The sequence below is a fragment of the Argiope bruennichi genome, chromosome 10 (genome assembly GCF_947563725.1).
Source record: "Argiope bruennichi chromosome 10, qqArgBrue1.1, whole genome shotgun sequence".
NCBI classification, from domain to species: Eukaryota; Metazoa; Arthropoda; class Arachnida; order Araneae; family Araneidae; genus Argiope; species Argiope bruennichi.
The window spans coordinates 71,832,611-71,859,528 of record NC_079160.1 but is presented as its reverse complement, the minus strand read 5'-3'; the positions used below and the strand labels follow the sequence as shown (position 1 = coordinate 71,859,528).

The 26,918-nt window shown below is 29.9% G+C and overlaps 2 protein-coding genes across 5 annotated transcripts in view; one reads left to right on the top strand and one right to left on the bottom strand.

The window, feature by feature from the left end:
* Positions 1–7,120, top strand: part of LOC129988066 (transcriptional repressor p66 alpha-like) — a 64,741-nt gene extending 57,621 nt beyond the window's left edge. For all 3 annotated transcript variants that reach the window (XM_056096174.1, XM_056096176.1, XM_056096175.1), the window contains exons 5-6: positions 1,047–1,280; positions 3,071–7,120. In XM_056096174.1, coding sequence (XP_055952149.1) covers positions 1,047–1,280; positions 3,071–4,042 — 1,206 coding nt within the window. In that variant the 3' untranslated portion in view covers positions 4,043–7,120. The remainder of the gene's footprint in view (positions 1–1,046; positions 1,281–3,070) is intronic.
* A 3,168-nt stretch (positions 7,121–10,288) lies between these two features.
* The window catches only part of LOC129988536 (tRNA (adenine(37)-N6)-methyltransferase-like), a 34,662-nt gene continuing 18,032 nt past the window's right edge, over positions 10,289–26,918 (bottom strand). For both annotated transcript variants that reach the window (XM_056096783.1, XM_056096784.1), the window contains 2 exons: positions 19,739–19,885; positions 10,289–10,780 (listed from right to left, as the gene is read on the bottom strand). In XM_056096783.1, the coding sequence (XP_055952758.1) occupies positions 10,314–10,780; positions 19,739–19,885 (614 nt within the window). In that variant the 3' untranslated portion in view covers positions 10,289–10,313. The remainder of the gene's footprint in view (positions 10,781–19,738; positions 19,886–26,918) is intronic.

The window sequence follows — 26,918 nt, the reverse complement described above, 5'->3', positions numbered from 1 at the left end:
CCATTAAAGCCTTTCAAGAATTACCAATAAAAGAAGAAATTATGCAAATTTGATTTATATAACAAATGGAATATGCTATTAAAATTTAGGAGATGTTGGTACAAGTAAAAATTTAAAAATAATATACTTAATTAACAAAAAAAAAAAAAAAATCTTTCCATAACAACTGGAGCTATATTCCATAAATGGAAATTCTTCCATTGAATAAGCACAAAATTAAAAAAAAAAACTTCACAAATAATTAGGAACATATAAAGAAATTTAAATTTCTTAATACAATTGTGCAAATGTATTCTTTGCTGCCCTGTACGACTTGAAATTTTTCATGTTCTGTTAAAAAAAGAGGAAATGTTAATTTTTAATTCTTATAACTTGTTATGAATATGAACTTTACTTCATCCAAAGATTTTCAGCTATGTTGAATTAAAAACTTCCATTAGGAATGCAGACTTTTTATTTCTTGTTATGAATAGGAACATTATTTCACCTAAAGATTTTCAGCTATGTTGTACTTAATTTTTTAGTATTCTTTTTATGATTTCTGTCATTAGGAATAACATTGAACAATTATATGTTTTGTATTGATGGTATTTGTTATTTTTGTGTGAATATATATATATTTTTTATAAAACTTTAAATAAATTTACATTTTATTTTGCTCTTCTTTCAGCAGTTTGATATAGATTTTACCAATTAACAGTTTTGTATTTTCAAATGAACTTCTTTAATCTACTAATGAATGGAAGAAATTTGTTAAAAAAAATATAACATTAAACAATTTTTATTGTATAAAAAAAGCATATACCTTTTAAAATTTTCTTTCTAAATTTTTCATATCATATTTTGCAATGACAGTTTAAATGAAATGTTTAACAAGTAAATTAACTCATCAGGGATATTCATTTAATTTGATTGCTTATTAAACTTTTTGGTATATGCAAATAGATCAGTAACTTTTTTTAGCATGTAAATGGCATATAGTTTCTGTGCTTGCCTAACATGGATAATGAAGTTAATTTTTTTCTTAATTGTTTTATCATTTGTAGATGTGTAGTCAAAGTGCTCATGGCGGTCCTCCCCCTCTGATTGGGCAACGAAGTAGTAATTCATCTAGTGGAACATCTTTGTCATCTAATTTAATGAGTGGTATCATGAGACCCAGTCATAATTCCTCCTCTAGGACTCCAGTTACAACTCCTCCCAATATGGTTATGGGTTATAATCTACACAATTTGCAACAATCAGTTCAAAGTACCCAGCATCAGATCTCAATGCCTCAGGTTTGAAAACTTCCATACATATATTGAAAATGTTATAAAACTCATTTCCACATTCCTTTGTAATGCCACCAAGTTTTTCATAATCAATTTATTTATTTATTTATTTTTACATATTGATTACTACAAATTATACTCAATTCCCAAATTCTATAAATCGTGAGAAATGCAAAGTGAAATTCTTCAGCTCTTTAATAACAGCCTATATAAATTTATATTTTACTTAATGTCTAATACAGGATTTAGTGTATTCAAATTAAATATGAAATTCTTAATCTTTCATTTTCTAAATTACAGAAATTTTAATTATGTAGAAAATAAATATATATTATATTCTCATCAATATATAGTTGGTTCTCATTAAACGAAAGTGCATGTGAAATTTTGTGTTTAGAAAATCTCTATCAAGAGGTTGTTGTTGTTAATGATTTTAAAGATAGTATTGAATAGTGTAACTTGCCAAAATTTTCTGCATTCTGTAACCATTTTCTTCCAGTTAGTGATCCTTTGGTACATATTGAAGTGTCTTGGGTTATAATTTGATATTCTGATGTTACATAAAAATCCATCGTCTCTTCACACCTAATATATATATATATATATAATCTTGCTAATCATATAAAAAAATTTTAATCTCTACTAAGAAAATTATAAATATAGTAAATCCTATCTATCCCATGCTGCCCATGAGGTAACAAGATAAATGTTAAAATTATTATTATTTATGTTGAGAAACTGAAAAGTCTAGTAACTTTGTGATTTGATATTGTGAAAAAAATAGCTTATTTTTATAAATATATGCTTATAGCTTAACCACTGAAATTTTTGTAGGTACATGAATGCTTTTTTTTTTACATTGCTATTCTAAATTATTTGAAATCATATTAGACTTTTACTCGATTGTACATTTCTAGGTTATTCTTGGGGGGAGGAGAAGATGGAGGTACATGTGCTCTTATTAGAAACTGTTATAAGAATTTTTCATTTTATTACAATTTAATGTTATTAGCTAAAGTGTCTAGCCATTATTTGTGTGCAGGAAAATAGTGTGTTCTCTCTATTCTGTGTTTTCACATTTGTATAAAAAAGTTTCAAACATGGAGGAGGAGTTGAATTCACTTTTCTTGGTGGGATTACAACTGAACTACTATAGTATTTCATTATGGCTTCTGTGTATATTATGATTACTTAATATACACAGAATATAATTTCTGTGTATAATAAAAAATCTTGTACTTAAACATTATAATTTTATACCAATTTAATCTTGAGTAGATTAAATGATTCACACTTTTTAATAGCTATTCAAGCATTTTTTTTGTTTATAATTTAATTATATGTCTCTCACAAAGTTGTATATAATAAACTGCTTTTTAATTGCATGATATATGACAAAATATAAATAATTTAAAAATAATATAATAACGATTCTTATTTCATACTACAAAATAAGGATTTAAGGTTTTCAACTCTTTTTTAGAAAATAAAGAAATATTTGGCAATTATTTTGAAAAAAAATGTGCTTGTACATATTTAGTACTTATTACTAATTGTGTGCATGTGTGTGAAAGGAAAAGAAAATGAAGCTTAATTTTTTAAAAGTCTGCTTATATGTTTTAATTTTATTATTTTACTATTGATAAAAAAATACATTTCCTTTGAAAAAAATTATTTATGTTTGATTAATAGTGAAAATAAAATAGTAATAGTAATTAAATTTAAATGCTTAAAAAATTTCAATGAAAAATATTAATTTTTTTTTTTTTTTTTTTTTTTTTCAAATTTTTAACCAGGCAAATCCTCAAGCTTGTCCTTCACCATCTTCAACAATTCAGACACCCCAATTGGACCGTATGGATAACCAGACCCCTGCTCAGAGACAGGCTGCTGCCAAACTGGCCTTGCGTAAACAATTAGAAAAAACTCTTCTTCAAATACCACCACCTAAACCTCCTCCGCCAGAAATGCATTTTGTGCCGAATGCTAACAATCAAGAATTCATTTGTCTTCTAGGTTTGGAAAAGGTGGTAGATTTCATTACTGAGGACCCCAATATAAATCGCCCTCCTCCCGAACCTTTTGAATGTGTTCAGTGTGGCACTGATTTCAGCCCTGTATGGAAGTGGCAAGATGCAGGACGTTCCCGCATGCACAAACCATCTGTCATTTGTGAGACATGTGTCACATCTAACATTAAGAAAGCACTCAAGGCTGAACATACCAATCGTCTGAAGACAGCATTTGTGAAAGCTTTGCAGCAAGAACAGGAAATCGAACAGAGGATGTCTCAAGCCATGCCAAGCCCTCCTCCTCCGATTGGCATATCTCCTACTCACACCCCTTGTTCGACTCCCACCCCTGCTATAGTTACATCAAGTGGTACATCTTCAATACCAACACCTCCTGCACCTCACAGCCCAGTACATGGGCTGTTGTCCAAGATGGGCAATAATAGTGGTACCAGCAGCAATCAGGCTTTGGTGAACTCTGCAAATCTGTTGCAACACTTGCCAAAACTGAGTGCTGCTCACCAGTCACTTCTACATGCGCAAGCGCAGCAGTTGCAACATTTTGCACAGACAATGCAACCACAGCCACAGCCGGCCCATATGTATCCCTTTGCTCCCTTACTAGCTGCTCAGGCATATTCATATCAATTGCTCGGGAAAAACCCAATGAGCTCAGCCGAATTGCAGCGACAGTATTTGCTGGACATGATCCCACCAAGATCACTACCCCAAGGGTCAGTTAATTGGAAGACATGATCTTTTTGTACATAGTGTTGTTGCAGCATTTTCTTCTTGTGTTTGTGTAGAGCTGTGAGTACATCTCTCCTTTGCATGGCTTTTTATTGCTCGCGCGCATATCTTGTGTGTATGGACAAAAGCAGAACGTTCATTGAATCTCCGGTGACATTTCTACGTCAGAATTGGTAACCAAAGAGGTTGCTCATTTTGTTTTGTAAAAAATTAAGGACTGCATTTTCATATTTCTTTCTAACAGTATTTCCATGCTTTCATTTGTTAGTTACAGAAAGTAATCCCCGTCCGCACTTGATTAATTATTAAAGTTCACAGATGACAAGCTATTATAAATGCTGCTGTCATTTACTTTCCTTCTTTTCTCTGTGAGTTACTGTTATCAGTATTTTGGTTTATTTGAAATAAGCAATCAAATAACTTTGCTCTTGTATCCATCTGTGAGCTGCAAGGGAATTGTTTTAGCCTTTCTCCCCCGCCTACTATAATGAAGTGATTAACTTGTTTGTCTGTATTGTGAATTTGTTGTCATTCATATGTTATTTATTTCTTCTATGCATTTTTTTTCAATACTTAAATGTTATGGATGCTTAACAATTTGCTGCTGTTTGTTAATGTAAAATGTTTTTCTACAGTAAATTTAATTATGTTAGCATGCTTTCAAATAAGAAATATCACATTTTTTTTTTTTTTTTTTCATTTCCATTAATGAAAACTGGATGGGGCACGTTGATCCTCACTTAAGACACTGTTGCGGATGATAAAATGTTTAGGAGATATCATCTGCAATGTTTTTACATAGTTTGTTTGAAGGGGATAAAAATCCTCAAACTGTGATTCAACCATAGATCCTTTTTCAAATACTTTGTGGAAATCTACATTCTTTGAGCTTTATGTATAAACGTTTGTTCTAAGTCTAAAATCAGGGCAGGACTAATATTTGTTACATTTAAACGCAGTTTGTTATATCTCAAGCTCAGGGCGTTATTTAATACTGGATTTTAAGAACATTGAATGTTATTGTAGCTAAAAACAATCGCTGAGCTTTAATGTGAAAGGAATCTTTAAAAAAAAAATTTCTTAATTTTTTTTTCTCGTTTATCAAGGTTTAATTTGATGGCAAGTGGGTAAAACAAAAATTGAATTTTATAATGAAACCTTTCTCAATAGATAGATCTAAGTGTGTATTTATATATAAAAGAAACTTCTTATACTCTCATGCATCAGTGAGTAGTCACCAAATTTATTCAGTGTTAAATTTAAAAATTAATTAACTCAATTTTAGCTACTTCGACAACTTTGCCACTTTTTTATACATCTTGGAACTTAATTTTTAATATTTCCTTTACTATATATGAATTCTGCATTGAATGTCATAATAAATGAATTGTTTCACTGAATATATTAATTACTTACTGTATTTGAATACTTACTCTAATATTACTCGGCTGTTAATTTTTTTTTTTGTTATATGTTTAAATTATATCTTTTTTAAGAATTATTAAAGCTCATGTAATTCAGTGATACTTATGATCCCACAATCAATAGTTTGGGCATAAAAGTTGTTTTTGATTGTGAAGATTTTGCTGTTAACTATGCTCAAGCAGTATAACAAAAATGTTGTTAACGAAGATTTTCCTTAAATTTGACTAAGTGAAATGTAATCATTATGTCCTTAGTGAACTGTTTAGTGGTACATTGCACACTACAGACATCTACCTCCACTATAATTATTGTTATTCTTAATGCAGGCTTAAAAGCTCTACAATTTAGAAATCAAATTAGAACATAGTATATTTTTAAATTGTAAATATTATGAATACTTCAATGAGAAAAAACCTTGTGAATATATGCTAATTTTGTTTGAATTTTTCAAGTGTTCTAAGGAACTGCACTTAAACATAGAACAAATGACATAGGAGGACTAAGATTTGCAGCTATCAAACTGATTCTGATAGTGGAAGCTTTTATATTTATAAACGAATGCTTTCACATAACTTTGATTTCTTAATACTCATTTCTAAATAGCTTTTACAGTTTTGCTGAAAATTTACCCGAAATATTAATGCAGCCTTAAATTCACTTTGTGTATAGATATATTTACATAACATATAAAATAGAAAATCTATAATCAGTTTTACTAGATTCCTTTTTTTTTTAAATCTATTTTTAAATATTATGTTGACTTTATTTTTTGAAATTTTTATTAGTTCTATATTGAAGCATTTTGGAGATCTAATTATTTATGAAAAATTGAGACTGTTTTCTGCAATTATGTTTCTTTTTCTATTATTAAATATGGTTTAGAGCTATTTCGTTATATATATATGAAAATATACTATAATAAGAATAGATTATTATACATATTACATTTTTTTTTTTTCCTTTTTCGAAAATTTATGAATTTACTCTCATTACTCTGAGGAAAACAAAAATTAGTGTATTTCCCCTCCTTTCTTAATTTGGCACAATATTTTTACATAGCACATTATGTCCCTTATTAAGAAAGGCTGAATTGATATTTTCTTCAAATTTTTAGTACATTTCCAAGTAATGAATGTAAAAAAAAGTATATGAAATGCATAATGTTACCTCTGATCACTTTATGCATTTTAAATTTCAGTCATAATAAAAATGTGATTGTGTGCAATATATATATATACATATATTATTATTATTATTACTATTATTTGTGTTTCTTGGAAATTGTTTTAAGGCAAACTCCATTTATGTACCATTTGCATCTAATCATAGAACAAACATTCTAGCAAATGTACAGTTTCTTTGTAACAATGCACAATGTGTGTGAAAGGTAAGAAAACGTATCAAGTGCTCAGGTGAATGGCTTCCATTTCAGGTAATGTACTGCTCGATTGGCATCAAAAAACAATAGTCCTTTGCTACAGCTAAAATTGTCTCTGTGTCTTTCGGCTGGGTTGGACTGAAATATCGCGTGTTCTCCTTAGCCTTCATACATCTACAGGAAAGGGACTCCTGGTGAGAAGTACTTGGGAAGTTCCTTAATTATATGTATCATACCTTTACACTCATTAATTTATATAATAAATGTGTTCTTGAATCACAGTTGTTTGGTTTCCTTTATTCTCCAACATTTGTTTTTATTTTAGAAATGGGAGATATTTTTTTTAAGTGGGATCTTGATCTTAAATTCTTTTCCCTAATAATTAAACTGCTGAAAAGCCAATCCATTTTTTTGATATTCCTTAATTTTTGTAGATTTTTTTAAAAGAATAAATAAAAAATTTTATTATTGAAAAGTTTACATTTGAAGGATTACATTCCTTTATCTTTCCCTAGATCAGAATACATTAATTTTCATTATATATTAATTAAGTTATTAATGCATTAAAAATACTTATTCATTCGGGTTTTTTTGGTGTCTGGACTCGCATTGGCTTCTGATCAATTTAATTCTTAAGAAACTTGCTTTGATTTTTAGAAACATAAAAAGGGGGGGGATTAAAAGGCTGCAAGACTTGGAAGTTAAAATCTGATTTTAAATGGGAAAAAAAAAAGAATCAATTTTTTAATACAGAAAAGTTCTAATTTATCATATAGTATTTATAAAATTTGTTCCCCTGCAGAGCTATTTATTTATTTTATATTGTTATGGAGAGCCATTTTTTATGAAATATGACATCAACTTTTTTTTGATTAATTAAACACAAAGTATTGGTGAAATGTAAATTGTAACATTATATATGCAGGAAAGATACAGAATTTATGTATTTTGATGGTAGAGTAGGAATGCAGTAACTTATAAAATTCTATAATGATTAACAATAAATCTAAAAATTGGTTATTCTAAAGGATGATATAGAAGCATGATTAGAACTAGTACTACGGTTGTTATTGAAAAATATTTATTATTATTATTGGTATTTCTGTTAAATAAATGCAGTAGGTGCAAATTTCAATTATATAATTTAACAATATTAGTTATTAATTAAGTTATTATTAACAATATTAGTTAGATATTATTTTTGGGGGGGGTTGAGTCTTTCTATTTGTGTGACATTTAATATTGTTATAATGTATCTATCTGTAGCTAGCTTTTCATCATATGTCGATTCATTTAAGTGTGAAATCTAATGTCACATCAGATTAAATACAAAAATTGATAATAATTATAAAATGAATGAAAGGTTTTGTATTTAATCGGCTTTTCTAACATTTTAATGTCCAGAAAATCACTTGGAAATTTTTTGTCTCGTCAAAATTCGGATTTTAAAATACACTAGCTGAAATAGGTGACTATTTGGTGAAAGTAGTTAATGAGAGATATCACACTTTTGGATTCTTTTGATAATTTTTACTTGCAATCTAGATCTTGCATATTATAAATCTTGTGCTTTAGTTGTTACCAGTTGTTTTTCATACAAAAAAATAAATATATTTTTTCGATTTGTAATCAAAAGTTACAATTAAGCACACTTAGAAAATTGTATGAAAATAGATTTAAATTTGCACAAAGGTAGACCAACATAAGTGAGAAAATAATTTGTATACAGAAAGCCACAAAAAACATCATTAAAAAAAAGATGCATGGCCTGTAATAAAGCAAAAATAGTAAAGAGATGCAGCAAAAAAGTCTTACTAAATCTTCTGTGAACATTGCAACATGAAATAATATTACTAGTAAATTTGTGAAAATTTTAAAAATTAAGAGATCCGTGAAGGTTATCTTCAAATGCATGATTAGTAATTCTGAATAAAATATACAATAATTATTACAATTTGAATCTTAAGTAATATTCAGATTTAAAGGATGCTAAGTTTCCCGAGTTTTGAAACTACACCTTAGGCAGTCAAACTGAGTAAACTTATTTTGCATGCCCTTATAGTAACATCCTACAACCATCTCTGATTGATTTGATTAAAATTTCAAGAACGAATCAATTCTATTTGACATGCACATAATTTTTATATTATCTATACTAATGATAAAAGAAAATATGTATCTGTTCCATAAGTGCTTCATATGGCATATTGCTGAATGTTAAGTTACAAAATTAAGGTAAAACATGAATAAGCTACTTTTTAAAAATCATGATCTTTTTGCATTTTTCGGCACAATAATATGTACTGAGGATATTATTGCACAAAAATAATTTTTACGCCATATCAAAATTTAAAAAAATATCCTTTTTAACCAAGGCATTTCCCCCCCCCTAAAATTCGGCAGTTTTTTTAAATACAGATTTTTTTATTATTTCCAATAATGTATTTATTATGTTATGACAATACACAATTAGAAGACGAATTCCTCGAATAATTACACTTTTAATATCGTCGAACTCTTAATTCCATAAAGAATGTTAATGCACTCAATTAATTGAACAGGCGTAGGCTATTAAAGAAACACTATGCCTACTCACAATCTCATTGTTAAAAATATTTTGTGGAGGGAGGTTATGTATAAGTGATATAATTGAAATCAAATACAATCAATATTTCAGGTAAACCGACTGATAAGCAGCAATGGTTAATTTTAAATAAATTCGTAATAGAATTTGCTGTTAAATTTCTAAATTATTTCCGAATAAATAACATGTAAGTTATAATTAGATTATTGGCATTAACTAATGCGTTTTAAATTTCTAAGATGTATGAAAATATTTAAGTTCAGAAATGTCTAGAGAATTTATATACTTGTAAAGAATATTTAAAAATCATTAAGCATTGTCTTATTTTTATGATTAAACATTTCTTTCTTTTTTAATTTCCTGTATATTTAGTCGCAAAATAGCCTTCTCACTAAAAAAAAAAAAAAAAAAAAAAAGAGACGTGACTTATCGGAGGAAAGTTTTCTACAAGTGCTTTTCTTACAATAAGTCATAACAAGTGACAGTCAGCAAGTTCATGCAATAAGTCATAATAAGCAGAAAAGACGAATTTCATCGAAATTTTGATAGAAATTTAGTTTGATAAAACATCAAATTTCATTCAACTTGTTAGTGATTTATCGTGTTCATAGATATTCAAAACTCGACTTTGATAAGAGAAAATCAAAATGGATAGTAGACCATGATCTGATGAGGTCAAAACTGATAGCAGATCATGATCATGATTCGAGAAGGTCAAAATTGATAGTAGATCATGATTTGATTCAAGGTCAAAATTGGTAGTAGATGAAGATCACGTAGAATATTGAAATGTTTGAGATCGAATGTTTTGATAGCTATTGACTATTGAATATTCGCATGCGAGAAAGAAAAGATATTCAAACAATGAATATAAAAATAGTTAGTTTTATTTACAAATTATCACATTTTTCATTTTCATCTGTAAGTGTTTTTACTCGCAGTACTTCTGCAATACTTTCATCAAACCAGCATGTAACATGTAAATTATTTATAAAAAAATAATAAAGTCGATCAGAACATTTTGTCCGTCGATATACTGATCTCGGATCATTCTTCAAAACATCAGTTATAGCTTGTTTCGCTTCATTTTGGTTAGCGAAAGCAAAACAGTTTACACAACACCCTTCATGACTTCCTTTAGCATGAAATCCTTCCAGATCTCTCAATGCTCTATTTGTAAATAGCACATCCAAATATTTGGGCATTTTAGTCAGAAAAGAAGCAACGTTGCAGTTTGTGTGTTTTGAATTGCACAGAAGGGGCTCATTATGCATGGCACTGGCTGCAGTGGTATCGGTACTGATATTTTCTGCTTCCGTTTGTTGTAGAATGCTATGATTATCAATTTGTTCATCTTCTATAGAGAGAGGAAATAAAATGTAAAATATTATGTTATAACAATTTTAATTATTGGTACTTTTATTTTTCATTCACTGCAAGGCCGGATTAAGTCTTTTAGGGTCCCTTAGTAATGCAAATCTCAAGACAGCTTTTCCCCTCCAAACTTTCAAAATGAAATATTTTTTTATCGATTTTAATTTAATTTATATAAAATAGTTTCAACCCAATGAAGACAAAGCATTATTTGAAGACCACCACCAGAAGCTGAAATGACTGAATAGCAATCAGTTCACTTATGGTGTGCTACTCGTCTTTATAATTCGGAAATTCTTTGGACACAATCCGTCTCGAATCAGCAATTTTTTGTCAAATTGAAATAGAAAACGCTTAATTGCATATCACTGTCTAAAAAGTTGTTTTGAGTATATCGCATATAATAAATTATACAACTGAAATTTGAAAAGTAATTTTAAACGTAGTGAATAAATAAATATTAAAAAAAAAATTTAACACAATCTGAATGATGTTTAATAAGGTCGGATTTTTTTTTAAAAATTATGAAGTACCATATTTTTTTTAGAATTATAAAATAAAAAAATTTTAAACTTACATGGTAATAAATTAGAAATATTACTAGAATAACTTTTCAAGATTAATTTAAACAATTCTTGATTTTAATTTGAATAAGTCCAATTACATGGCCATTTTTTATAATTATATGAAAGCACAAAATTAAATACCTATCAATTTACCGCAAAAAAAAGAAGAAGCTTCGGCCTTTAGAGTTCGAGGGCATTAAAGAATTTGCCTGTTTAATAATCCGGCCTTGCATCACTACACAAACCATGATTAAAAAAACATACATTGTGCACATTTAGACAATTTGCTATCTTATTAACCACTTAATTGTTTTATTTTCTTTACTACCTAATAAGATGACACTTTCTTTTTTGGGAATATTTTCTTATTTTGATTCAAATGTAAATCCATTGAAAACTTGACTTATCTATGTATTCTAAGTAATTTTAATATTATAATCGTTATGAATGATTTATTTTTTGCTTACAACTATCAAAATTCGATAAATCGATCCACGTATGGCACTCGGACAAAACAGTTAAGCGGTTAACAATATCACATATGTAACAGAATAATTAATGGAAGTTATAGTAGGAAAAACATATCACAATGACAGAATGTGTTAAGAAATTTTAAAAATATACTATTAGTAGCAGACTTCAGATGAAAATATATAATTACATTAAAAGTTTTGTTTCTTTGTGGTGAAATCTTCTTTACAAGTAATGTTTACGGACACTCAAATTGAAACTAACCACTAAAATCAATTTGAAACAAATAGTGATCTACTAAAAAAAAGAAGAAGAAAAAATGCAATACCGAATAAAGAATTAAAATAATGAAGAATGAAAATATTTGATTCTGAATCAGCAGACCTCAGCTGATTAACCTTAGAAGTAACTTCCAACTGCCTCGGGAAATAATACAGTAGACTCCCGATTATCCGCGCCTGCCGCACAAAGTTTTTTTTTTTTTTTTTTTTTTGACTGATTTTTTCAAAAAAGTGCAGTTTTACTGTTATGATTTTGTAATTACATAATACATTACAGTATTAAAACAGTACATATGTATTAATTTTTCTGTGTATCCTTGACGCTTCTCGTAAATACAAAACACTTTTCTGTTTTCATTAACAAAATGCATTTTAGGTTAGTTTTGAGTGATATACTAAAATATTAAGCGTTAGTTAAACATCCTGCTGTTTATTTTACGTTTTATTGTACATAAAACGATTTTTCAAAGTTGGAATGACTGTTTTCTTTTTTGCTATACCCGTTTTTAGCTTTTTTTCGGATTATCCGCGATTTTTGTTATCCGCGGCGGCCGCGCCACCCAATTCCGCGGACAATCGAGAGTGTACTGTATAATGAACTACGACGTGATATCACAATCTAAAAACATTCTAAATGAATGAGGGTTTTCCCATTTATTTTATCCTCTCTTTTACTGTCTTTAATAAAATTGTCATAAACACTTTCGGGTTTTAGCTGTAATGCAAAATTTAAAAAAAAAAATGTATATAAAACTGAAGTTTAGATCCCATAATTAATTACTTACGTTCGCACATTAAAAAAAAATTATTGAGTTAATAGTTACACATTAAAACAGACGCAAAAAAAAAAAAAACCCTTAATAATTTTTTCTGGAATTTTCTATAAAGAGCTATAAAATAATATAATACTCTAATTGTAAATATACATGAAGCTATTACAGAGAGCATTCATTTTTAAAAAACAGGCGAACAATTTAGTACAATAGCTTCTTTTGTAACTATATAGTTAAAATTCCTCTATTTATTATATTAAACCCAGGGATTTTAATTTCCTTGTTTTCTAATATCCAATATCGCTTGCATATTACAAAACAAAGAAAATCTCCCTAATCATGACCCGAAAGAAATTGTTAGAAAGCGCATTCTTCGTTATTTTCTGTAACTGGAAAAAATATTTTAAATGAATGAAGAACAATGACTTATGTTGTTTGAGTCTATAAATATAATGCTAAACATATTATGGAGTCTGAATTTTTATGCATTTACCTCCTGGTGTATTAATGTTTAATAGCATATATTTGTTACATCAACATTAAAAAAAAAACAAAAAACAAAAAAACTTAAAGCTTTTCCGATTAAAATTGACCAAATTATGCTTAAATTATTTTAAGTCAATCAACAGGCACTTCCAGTTAGCACCGCTAATTATCTAGCTAATTTTCCTCGAAGCGGCCATTGAAATGATTGAAAATAGTGCTTCATCACTATATATGCTTCATAATAAATAAATTCAAGGCTTTATAACTATGTTGGCGTCGGACACTAAATGTCTTTCTTTTTTTGGTTAAAATATTATTCTGTTGAAAATATCTATCTATTAAGGTTCCCAAAAGTTTCTTTATGAATGGTCTTATCTGGCTCTGCTTGTACAAAGATTGATGACATACTGTCATCAATTGAAAGCTGCCATAGCAAAAAACACGGCCAGAATTAACGAGTCGTTGTTTTTCATCATGACAGCGCGAGACCACATATATTGCATTAGTTGTAAGAGAGAAACTCTTAGTTTGATTGGGATGTTTTACTGTATCCTGCATATTCTCCAGATCTCGCTCCGTCTGATTATTACTTCTTTCTGTCCTTAAAAAATTCTCTTCGCGATAAGCGTTTTAAATCCATCAGCAAAATAAAAGCACACCTTGAGGATTACTTCTTGTCCAAAACACAACAATTTTGTAAAGAAGGTATATTAAGGCTTTTTGAGAGATGGAAGAAGGTAATAAAACAAAAGGGTTCTCATATAACAAAATAAATAATATCTTAAATAGTAAATATTGTGTATTCATTTCATATTAGAAATAAGAAAGAAACTTATGGGACACCCTAATATATATAAAACGCTAACGTACGAGGCACAGGAATAGTGCTTATTATTATTATTATTGTAGAATGGTAACAGTCAAATATAAATAAAGCCATCATATGGATTTTAGACTGCTTCATTCAATGAACGTTTTTATACATGTATTCAATCCAATAAATAAATATTCTATAAAATAAATAATGTAACTTCTTATTTCAAAAACGATTAAACGCACATAGACTAAAATTTAATAATTTGAAGAGAAATAGTCAAACTGAAATAATGGAACAAAAACATTTGTTGGTAACATGAAGTAAAAATTAAAATGACCTGGTAAGTCCAGAAACTGCAAGTGCTTTACTTCTTTTGATTTCTTTGTCTTACAAGACTTAATCTTGTAAGACATATTGCTAGCTTTTTTTCGTTCTTTCTTTTATCTTTAAAATAAACAGGACTATTTTTTTAAATTCCTTTTTTTTTGTATTTTATAACCATATTTTTAATGTAAAACTCAATGGTTATAATTGGCAAAACCTTTTTCAAGAGAAGTGTATTGAAATAAAAAAAAAAAAAAAAAACGAAATAAAAATTAAAAAAATAATAATAGTGGTAAAATAATTAAAAGTTAACATTAATTTTAATACATTAGTATTTTTTAAAGTTAGTAACAATTGAAAGGAATATTGTACAAAAATGAAATCGCAATCATTAACATTGTAAAATTTTGAATTTTAAAATCATAATAAAATATTTCTTATACGATTATTAACTTCAAAATTATAGCAAGAAAACGGTAAAATTTTAGTTAATTTCAAATTAATTGAATATTTAATTAACTTTTCAACTGTGAAAAGTTGATATTATTTTTCTTCTAGTCTAAAAGAATGAATGTTTAAAATTAGATTGAAAGCAGCTCAGTCGGTTAGGAAAAGATGTAGAACTTAATATAAATAAAAACCATTGTGGCTATTTTATGTAAGATTCGTAGTTTCTTACAGATAATATTTATTTGGCGACTAGGCTAATAGAAATTTTTAAAGCCATCTACCTGCTGTCCATCCTATCACCCAAGCGGCCTTAAGCTCCGTCCTCATGGCCCTCTCCTTTATGGTAGTAAATCTGCCATCTGACGCATTTTAGAACCACACTCGCCTGTGGGCATTGGTCGAGAGCTTCCCGCAAACTGCCGCTAAAATGAACAGATATCAAAAGAGCCCCGGATAACCACAAATGAGGGGAAAGAGGGCAAAATGTGCCTGACGAAGGCGATCACGGGCCATGAGAACGGGGCTTTAGACAGTTGCGTAGTCGAAGCAAGTGGACATCCGCCAGACCGAAGGCCATCAAAATTCACTCACAACATCGCAACGGAAGATTCCTCCAATTGAGCTTTGCTGTGGCTAAGCTGTTATGGGTAGCAGACTGGACTTGGAATGGGGGGGGATGCACTCTATTTATTTTTCTTCGCCGTTTTTATCTTCTCGTATACGAAGTATGTACAAAGTATTGCCAAAAAATTCCAGCTAAAAATTTTGATGAATCTTTCCGTTTTAGATATCAAGAAAAAACATATATTTGTATTATGTTTGTCCGCCTGTTTTTCTGTCTGTGACAAAGATAACTGAAAAAAAACACACACGTTTTGAGCTAAATGGATGAAATTTGGTATATGAACTTTACACCAAATTTGTAGATTTTTATCAAATTTTGGAAATCTCTCAGAAATTTTGAAAATTTTTCAGAGATTTTTTTCTGTCTATCCGGTTGCCCGAATATAAGTTAACACGATAAGTACAAAACGAAAGGATCTAGATGAATAAAATTTAATACATAGATTCAAAATCTAAAGTGTAGATACCTATAAAATTTAGAACCACATCTATCAAAGGGTTGACTTTCCATCGGTCTGCTTTCACAAGAAAGAAATGGCGATAGTTCAATGAAATTAATGAATAGACAGATAATTAATGAAATTTGGTATGTGATTTTGTGATTATTATTGCAGATCTGTGTCAGATTTTATTCCTAACTAACTGGAAATAAGTATCCAGAACAAAAAATTAAATTTCAATGTATCTATTGCTAAATGCCAGGGATTAATTGCCAAAAAATTGTCAGGTACCAAACAATAGACTCAGTCATATGCTAAATTCATGCTAAAGATCAATATTTCACAACTGTTGGTCGTCAATGCCATGCAAAGTATTCAAGGTCTTAGCCAAGATCCATGATTTTATACGAGGGGGGAGGAGATAGCACTTTTATTTATTAGAGAATATGCGAGAAAATTTTGGGGAGAGTACTGCCGTTGGTTCCGTCAGCTATTATTTTACGCTCGTTTAGTTTTTACATTGTTTTGGCCTCGACAGAAACAAAGTTACTCATCAAAAAAGAAACGGTGAAAATTTTCTAAAATATGATGAAAGATTTTTTCAGCTATTTAGAGGTAAAGCTTTGAGACATTGTGCGTTTTAAGTGTCTTTTGTGAAATATATATTTCCAACGCAGTTCGTTTCTGCAGTAACTAGTAACTACTGAATATACGTTTAACTTTGGTATGAAATCATAATCATAAAGGTTTAAATATGGAATGCACAGATGATGGCAAAGCAACTTCTTGTGATCAGTGATATAATGACAGGGGTGCAAGGGGTTAGAAATGCCCTTGTGGCATGGAAGCAAAATGTTAATGCGCTGATTCTTTTTGCTAAAAAAAAAAAGCAATAAAAGAGTGAAAATTTAAAATGAAGGCACAATAATTTTGCGATTAATCTCTGATTCAATTCGGAGAGAAAAATAATTGTTATACCCAGGATGCCACTTATACTCGCTATGAAATAGTCAGCGGTGGAGCAAATCAGGTGGCCACTATATTATTTCAGAGATTATTAACCCTTTCAAGTAAGATTTAATAATGAAAAATTGTGCATGAAATAACCATTTAATTTTTATTTAAGAAAATTTAATTTATAATTTTTACATTTTGTTAGTTAGTTATTGATAATTATATAAATGTAATTCGTAAGTTCATATTCAACACTTTTTCTAAAACCTCTAATGACTTCGGATTAGTACGTAGTTTTCGCATTTACGCCAGGCACGGCCTTACTTTTTTTTTTTTATTTCAGATACCTTATCTATTTCTTTCCAAATCCATTCTTTTGATTATGTGTCTGTGACTCCAGAGCGAGCATTTACTAAAATCACTTATTAGTTGCTAAGCCCGTTTTCGTGTTTTTTGTCATATTTCGCTACCATTAGTTTCATTATCAGTATCAGGTAAATGTATGTTTATTTTTTCTGAATCCCAACAATTACCTTGATCTTCATAGTCCACACTACTCTTATTCATCACGGTGTTTATTTCAGAATTTGTTTTTCCTTTAGTGAGACCGATGTTAACGCTAAATGTTCTTAAGAATGAAATCCACTGACTAATACCAATTTGGCCGTAACTTGCACCAAGACAATCTAACGGTAAACAATATGAGATACTGATCTACGTAGAAGCGGTTGTGGCAGTCTCGACGAGATTGCGCAGGCGGCGCCAGGGAGAACGCTAACTTTAGTAAATATTGAATGAGACGGGAGAGCGGAGGCTGGACTGTTCCGGTTTAAATGGCTGTGAACCATGATTGCACGATGAGGTGCCCACACTATAATATACACCAAAACTGCAAATATGTACAATATAACCTATATTTAACCCTAGACACCGTTTGGTAGTGAGTTCTTTCAGAGGATGGACACATTCACTCCCACAACTATGATATCAACATAAATAAAAGTACAACCGGATTCAGTACACTAGAAATTTTTAACCGAATGTACCATCATATTCAACAGTAACTTAGGTAGCATGACGGATATAGCTCGTCATTGTGCTATATGGAATGACAAACCAGTGACGAGCTATACTCGTCATTTTACCATAAGGGGTTAAAGGCAGCAACTCCATCCGATATATCAACAGATAAGTACTTCCCATCGCTGAAAAGAAATTCTGATGCGCTGAAAACAAATAATATTGCTGATTGCATTGGAGGACAATAAATGTTGCAGGCTAGTACCGATTGTAATTATATGATTGCCATAATTAAAATTCCAATCCTATGAATTTAAACACTTAAGTATTTTAATAAAATGAAGAAACGAGTACCTGATTTATAATCTATGCAATTGTCAACACAGACAAACTGTCAACCCGCAGTTCGTTTTGTCTCTACACTATAGACGTTAAATCCGTGTGCTGAATCTTATGTATCTAGCTCTCTTCGTTTTGTAGTTATCATGTTAACTTATATTTGAAAAGCCAGACAGACGGACTTCCTCTGAATAATTTTACTCAAAATTTAACTAATATCTGCAAATCTAGTGTAAATATATACCAAATTACAACTGTCAAGCTCAAAGCGTTTTTGAATTATCTTTGTCACAGACAAACGAATATTTTCCAAAAATGAGTTTTTCGAACTCAATGAGGTCTAAAACTTGGAGATTCGTTGTAATCTGAAGTTTTGACGATTACTATATTTTCTCTATACTACGTATATGAGAAGGTAAGTCAGCCATCTAACTCTCCGACCCGCCACGAAGGCACACAGATTTAAACCATAAAAACTGAATGACCGGACCGCCGCAACAGCAACATTGGAGGGAACTGTGGTTGAGTCCTAAGGGCCGGCCACGGTACAACCCTCCCCGAAGGAAGTACGTCTCGTCATCGATGGGAGGAGGCAGATCCCCCACCTATTAGTGTACCCTCCAGGGTGGCAAGATCCAACCACCATGCCGGAAGCATCGCCTCCTCATTTCGAGGTGCCCCCCGGGGGTTTATATGAGAAGGTAAAAATGTCTTTTTTTTTCCCCCCTTTCTTTCTTTCTTTTTTTTTTTTTTGGACAGTACCTCCGAAATAGGAATTCTATTTCCGCTTTTATTTGCAGTATGGTATACAATCTGCCATTAGCACTCCAGTCATTTATAGAAAAGGGATTCAATTAAATTCATACTTTCAATTGCATCAAATGGCATGTTGGAATTTAAAAAAAAATACATTCTATAACAATCATTTCTTTACTTACAAAGTCAATAATCTAGGTGAACAAGCTGGTCGCCAAAGATGGCTAGTTTATATGAAAAGTAATCCATTTTTAAAATTAAAAAAAATCAGCATACTAACTTAAAATAAGATACGAAAACAAAATGAATGTGGAAATATTTGAATACGTTATATATTACTCACCGGTGTTTTCAGCTTTACTTTCATGCTCAAGCTGCGTCAAAGTTTCTTTAAGATTTGGAGATTTCAATTGCATCAAATGGCATGTTGGAATTTTTAAAAAAATACATCCTATAACAATCGTTTTTTCACTTGCAAAGGCAATAAATAATCTAGGTGAACAAGCTGGTCGCCAAAGATGGCTAGTTTATATTAAAAATAATCCATTTTTAAAATAAAAAATATCAGTATACTCATTTAAACTAAGATACGAAAACAAAATAAACGGGGAAATATTTGAATACGTTATATATTACTCACCGGTGTTTTCAGCTTCACTTTCATGCTCAAACTGTGTCAAATTTTCTTTAAGATTTGGAGGCATGTCATAGAAAGGAATGTAAGGTTTAATATCCAGAACTGGAGTTCCATCCAATAAATCTATACCAGATAAGAAGAGCGTGTTTCCTATTTAAAAAAAAAAGTCCAAAAAATATTTACAACTTTTAAAAATAAAAATACTTTAAAGTACTTTCTTGAGTTATAAACACATGCATACAATTTTATTTTCAACCGTCACTTTTTTATTCTGTACTTAATTAAAAAAATAATTGAGAAATGTATATCTATTAAATTGTTGTAAACTTATGTAAAACAATTTAATTCTTTACTAATACAGTATACTAGCTGTTAAAAAGAGAGCTATAATTTATTTATCGGTAAGCAATGGTTGAATAGTTAAAGAAACTGTGTCATATGCAATTTTATAAAATTTAGTAGAATATTATAAAAATGTTCTGTCCAGGTCTTGTTCAGTTGAAATACGCTATTATACTATTTAATTTCAACCGCCTCCTCATACAATAATACGAAAGTTCCCAAACTTTTTAAAATTTCGTACTACATAAATAAGAATAAGAAATATATGTACTATCTTAAAATCCTATTTCGATTAAAAAAATCAATGCATTTTAAATAAAAATTAACATCAAACAAAAGATTTTAAACTTACTTTATGTAATTATTTTTGTAAATTAAACTTTTATATTAAAATAAAATGAAATATACTATGTATTGTAGTCAACAGAGAATGATAATACATAATAATAAATATTTAGAAGCATTACTTATGAGTATTAATGCGATGAATGTTCTTGTTTCGTTATAACTAAATGTCAGATTTTATCTTCATTTATTTTATCATAAGGCAGGTTCAAATCACAATTGTGTATTAAATTTTCAGCCATCTTGTTAATTAAAAATAAATGTAACTACGCGGAAACGTGACGTGCTGCAGAGCATTAAAAATTGAATCACTTTTTTGGAAATATACTTAAATTCATTTTTTTCTTTTGTACCGAAATTTATAAATTATTGTTTTTGAACGAGATTTCTGCCACATGAAATATCTAAAAAGTTATCTCTTTCTTGAATCGAAATATTATTCAGGCACCTTCCAAAAGAGAAAATAAACATCTTATCCAAATTTCATTTTCTAAATTTGATGTAACTTTCTATACGTCAAAGATCATACATCAAGTTATATCAAATTACATCACTTGATGTATAATCAAAAATTATACATCAAGTTAGATCAAAGATGTAACTTGCATATGGCTAGTGTAGTCACCACTACAAGCATCAATTTACAGAATGAAAAAAAAAAAAAACTAATATACAATGCTTTCCCAAAAATGCTCGTATACTTAAAGTTACTAAAAATACTATTTTTTCAATGTCATTACAAAATTTAATGCTTCTGAATAAAACTTCATTAAATATCTAAAAGATATACAAAACTTTTTTTTTTTTGAAAAAACATTATTCAAATATAAAGTTATCTGAAAAAAGTCTTCATGTAGTTTAAAGAAATTTATACATTTTAATAAATATTGCGGTATTTCAGTCAGTTAATATTCAATAATATATCCCATATCATCCTCAACAGCTTTCAAACGTCTGTAGAAGAGAGTGCATTTGTTTATTTGTTATTTTTTGCGTCAATAACCTCTACTCTTTCGTTATTATTATTTTTAGGTCGGTTTCCGTACTCATGTTGTGTCTTCGTACTGTACTTTTCAGTTCCAGTTTTAATAGATTTAAATTTGGAGAAAGATGTGTTTTTAGATTTCGCGTACAATTACAGAGGCACCAGAAGTGATCGTTGTTAGCAGTGTGCTTAGGATTGTTATCCTGATAAAACATAAAGCCATTTCCTATATTCACATTTTGGACTCAGAATTTTAAATTTTCTTTTAAAATATTCAAATAAAGAGCACGATTTATTATTCCACCAATAAATGCGAAATTACCTAATCCTAATGCTAAAATGTACCTCCACAGATGAACATCGCCTCCACCGCCATTTACTGTTCCAACTGAGTTTTTAGGATTAAGTTCATATGTATGCCATAAATTCTTCATACAATTATAAGCCCATCAGAATTTTTTTTTTATTTGCTTTCATCGGCGAATAAGGCATGATTCCAAAATATTTCGGGCTTGTTTATCAATGATTTGGCGAAGGAAAGTTTAATCTTTTTATTCTTTTCACTAATTAAAAAAAAATTCTGCGGATTGTAAGCCATGTAATCCAATTGACCTGAGTATTCACCGAACAGTTTCAGGTGAAACTGAAATAGAAACATTTTCGTAAGCTCTGCAGAAATTCTTACAGAACTGAAACATGTTTTTTTGATAATTTTTTAATTATACATTTTTTTAAAAAAATTTCTAAGTTAGCTTTGCGGAAAATTTTTAAAATTTTATTTTTGATTCGATTTTTTTCGTCGAAGCGTTTTATCATATATTATACTATAGAATAGAATGAATACATTGACTAATTTAGCAATATGCTGATCTGATTTACCATTATTATGACTAAAAATAAACAATTTTCAAATGCTACTCGTTGATTCCTTACGAATATGAGCCATTTTAAAATAATAAATAGAACATAGAGAATTAAAAAGGCAAAGATTAAAGACGAACGATTTTTAAAATTTAACCAAAGTACAAAAACAAAAACAAAGAGAGGATTTGACAATAATTCATATATGAATTTATTCGGAAATTTTTTGATGTATGAGCACTTTTGTGACGTACTCGTCTTACTTTGCCCTTTTTGCATTTTAATTAAAAAAAATTATATGAAATAAAATGATATTTCCCCCCAGAGACAGGAAAAATCACGAGGAGATAAAACGAAAAAATTTTGGACAGAAAATTAGAATTCAATTCCTTGCCACAGATCTTTTTCTTCATATTTAAAAGTGTACATATACTTTTGACAGCCACTATTTATACACGAGTAAAACTAATAAAAAGAAAATGTAAAACGTCTTTTTATATCTAAAAAACATGTATCAAATTTCAAATGTATGATTAAAACAAAACAAAATAACAAAACCAACGTGTTTTCTTCAAAACTTTTTCACATACTACTTAACACTAGGTTTACCATGAGTTGGCATATACCTATTTCTACCAAAGGGGTCAAAATGATCTCCTTCAGTATTTAATTAGAAAAAAAAATATAAATCGACCTATCTGTTCTGATATTAAAGTAGAAAAAGCTTTTATATTTTCAGTATATTTGTTAAGGTGTGGTGTGATTAAGAAAAGGCAGTTACTCTGTGTTTATTTACTAAAAAAATGTGTTTATTTTCTAATCTATGTCTTCAAGACCATTCATCTACCATCATCTTCCACCAAAACCTTGACTCTCACGTCTTCTTACTAAACACCTATAATAGCTTCTATATGACTGACTTTCGGCTTCGTCTTCTAGTTTCTGATATGCACATATTTTACTGACACATGCTTATTTCTATATTTATACCTATATCTATGTGCGTGACTATGAAGCCGTTACATATTTAAATATAAATGTATGCATTGTCAACAATATTTATTCGAATGGTCAAAATGATCCCTTCGGTAAAAGAAGGGATACTATATACATTCCTCCTAAAATATAAAAAGAAAAAGATAAGATTTGCGATTATATGTCTTAAGTAAAAATTAATAGAAATATTCTCATAAAATACGGAAATAATTTTCTTGAAGAAAATTAACGAATTCTCAGAGGGGTCATTTAGACCATGAATGTCACGAACGACACGATTTTTATCTTTAGAGTCCCTCCCGCATAAGCACTTTCAAGTTTAGAAAATCGAGCATGTGTTCCGAGCATTTCTTTCTTTCTTTTCTTTCCCCGACATATTGAAACCAAAATTTGATATACAACTGCAATTGTAGTAGTGAGAACACATGCCAAATTTTAGTTACGAAAGTCGTAGCGTTTTTAAAATATGGCATTCACATGCATAAGAATGCACAGATTGACAGCCAGACAGTGAACCTGTTGTAGGATTTCATTCAAAACTCTACGCATCAGATGCTAAAACTTTATATTAAATTTCATTTTCTTCAAGAAATTGTGTTTTGAGTTAGGGTATACATGGTATTTATATGCGTAGAATGGTATGGTATTTATATGCGTAGAATGGTATGGTATTTATATGCCTAGAATGGTATGGTATTTATATGCATGGTATGGTATTTATGTAGAGTTTTAATTAGTGGCCATTACCATTCCACTGTTATACTGAATGCATCCAATTCAATTTAGTTTTATTGTATTGTAATAGATGGCACCACGGGTTCTACTAATCGAAGGTGCTAGGTCACGTGACCATAAATTTGAAAAAGCGAGCTGTTGGCATTAGCTCGAGAGCAGAGCAGAGCAGAGAAGGAGAGGCGTTACATAGCTTAGCTATGAGCAGACATCTGGTTAGGCTTCGCCCTTGGTGCCATCTAAATATTTTACTTCTAACTTTAATGTAAATAATGTTTCCCGTCCTATTTGTTAATATCCTTTTAATTTTGTTTACTGTAAATAAACTATTTGTTTTTCTTTAAAAGTTTCTTAATCAGTACCCTAGACACTGATCCAAATGGGATTGAATGGGCATTTTGTCCCACCCAGTCCTACAAACTTGGGGGCACGGCCCGGATTTTGAATCATCGTTAAAGAAAACTCCAGCATCCAGTCTCCTCTTCAAATAAGTATACAACGGAAGGGTTCCCACCTGTGCAACGGAAGAATGTGTGTTCCTGCATATCAAATGTCAAAAGTGTCATCAGTGAAAAAATTGTATCTCAAAAAAATCATCAGTCAAAAAACCTCACCTTGAAAGCATCATCAACGGAAAAAATTATCGAAACATCGAAAATAAGTGTGCACCGCCGAGTAAAATATGAAACGTTGTGTCGTCGCATACAGCTACTGAGCAAGATTCGCGTAAGTACTTTGAAATATTTTGTCTACGTTCCAGAATTGAATCGCATGACCTGAAAGTAATCTATTGACGCTCTCCAGTTCTTTTTATTTAAATATATGTAACAATCCATTTGTTTAAATCCATTGATAACTGTTGTGTATTTCAGCTTCATTAATGTGTTTGCTGATGTGTATAGTAACAGATTTCAGTTTTGTTTTTGAAGTGTCTATTCTATAATAAACGTAGGGAAATTAATTTTAAGTAAACTATTGATTAATTAAAAGTTATTATTTTATTGAAAAAAAAATATTTTTTCTGTTTTGAGTTCTGAATTTAACTTGTTTTTTTGAAATTTGTATGCACTATTCTGTTTTTCTATGATTGATATTCGAGTTTGATTTTTGTTAACCCGGCACAAGCTAAGAATCCGTTCAGGAGCATACGCCGGAAAAACAAACCTCATTCCTTCCTCCCTTCCAATCGCCGAATCAACGGCAGGGCAATGACCTCGAGTGGCGCGCCTTAGGATTCCAGAGTCCAAATCAAGAGTTCCACTTGTATGAAATCTTTTTTCTTATTATTTGTGTATATTATTTTATGCTATATTTTTGTACGGGTATTTATTCATTCCGATATCCTTAAAAACGAAATGAAAGTCTATATATATATGTATCGTGTTGAAGGAAACTTAACTGATATTCAAATAATTTTTCCTAGCTGCATAAATGAATATTAACGAAAGAGATTTTTTTTTATATTTTACTTGTGATCTCAAATGAAATATCCGATATTCTTACTATTTGAAATTTATTGCTGAAAGTTAATCATGGTTTTCTAATAAAGTATTTTATCTTCTATTCATTCCAATAGCATTTTGAATTAAGGAAACCAGTTGAATTGTTAAAAATATTTGTTTTATATATCAATGTTGTAGATAATTCATTCACTTTCGGTTTAAATTCGAATAATATTTTTGATTTAATTTTGAATTTTGCTTATATTTTGAATTGATTTTGAATTTTGCTTATATTTTGAAATGATTTTGAATCTTACTTTTATTTTGAATTAATTTTGAATTTTGCTTATATTTTGAATTAATTTTGAATCTTACTTTTATTTTGATTTAATTTTGAATTTTACTAATATTTTGATGTAATTTTGGGCTTTTCTACTTTACAATTGTTTTATTGTCACTAGCATTATTTTGAAAGTTATTATCAGTGTCATTTTTTCAATCTATAATTTCAGAGTGGAACTGTTTTAAAACTAATTTGTCCATTTTGAGATATAGTTTTAAGGAATTGGTTTTAAATTTCCCAAAGATTAATTTTTAATTTCAAGTTTGAAGCGAAACTAATCTAATTTGGCATTTAATTGAATACGCCAAAGCATAGAGAATTTTGGATACATTTCAAAATTAATACAGTTCTTTGATTTGGCACCAGGTCCCTTTTTCTCTCAAAATGGCTTTCTTACTAAAAGGCAAGAAAGAAGATTTAATTGCTCTCGCGAAACAATTCGGCGTATCTGTTGAATCCGACTTGACGAAACCCAAAATTAAAGATCTGATTTTGAAAAGCGAAGATTATGATGAGGAAGATGCCAAAGTGATGTTAGATAGTATCATTGAGGACAGACATCTAGCAGAAGTAGAAAAACAAAACGAAAGAGAAGAGCGATTGCGGAAGGAGGAACGTGAGCACGAACTTGAGAATCCAAGCTCAAAGAAATGTTGGTCATGGAAACTCGGCAGATACTTCAATAACGAATAAGGCTTCGCAAGAGATGTTCCACCGATTCAACATGAAAGATGACATAAGTTTAAATTTAACGCTATTTGAGCACCATGCCAATTTGGCGTTATTGCCAAAAGAGCAATGGGTCCAGAAGCTACTAGGATTAATTCCTCTGGAGATTGCTCATTTAATTGCTCGAGAACCTGAGGAAAAATCGAACGATTACGAACATGTGAAGAATCTGTTGTTACAGAGATTCAAGTTGTCACCGGAGAAACTTCGACAGTTGTTTGTTTCACATCAAAAAGCTCCTGAGAAAACATGGCAAGATTTCTATCATGAATTGCAGACTTATTTTGATGGATGGGTAACAGGGCTGAAAATAGACACCTACGAGAAGTTACGTGAACTTATTATCGCTGACCAGATGAAACGGAAGGCACCACCAGAGTTACAGAATCACTTTCTTGATGAGTGGTC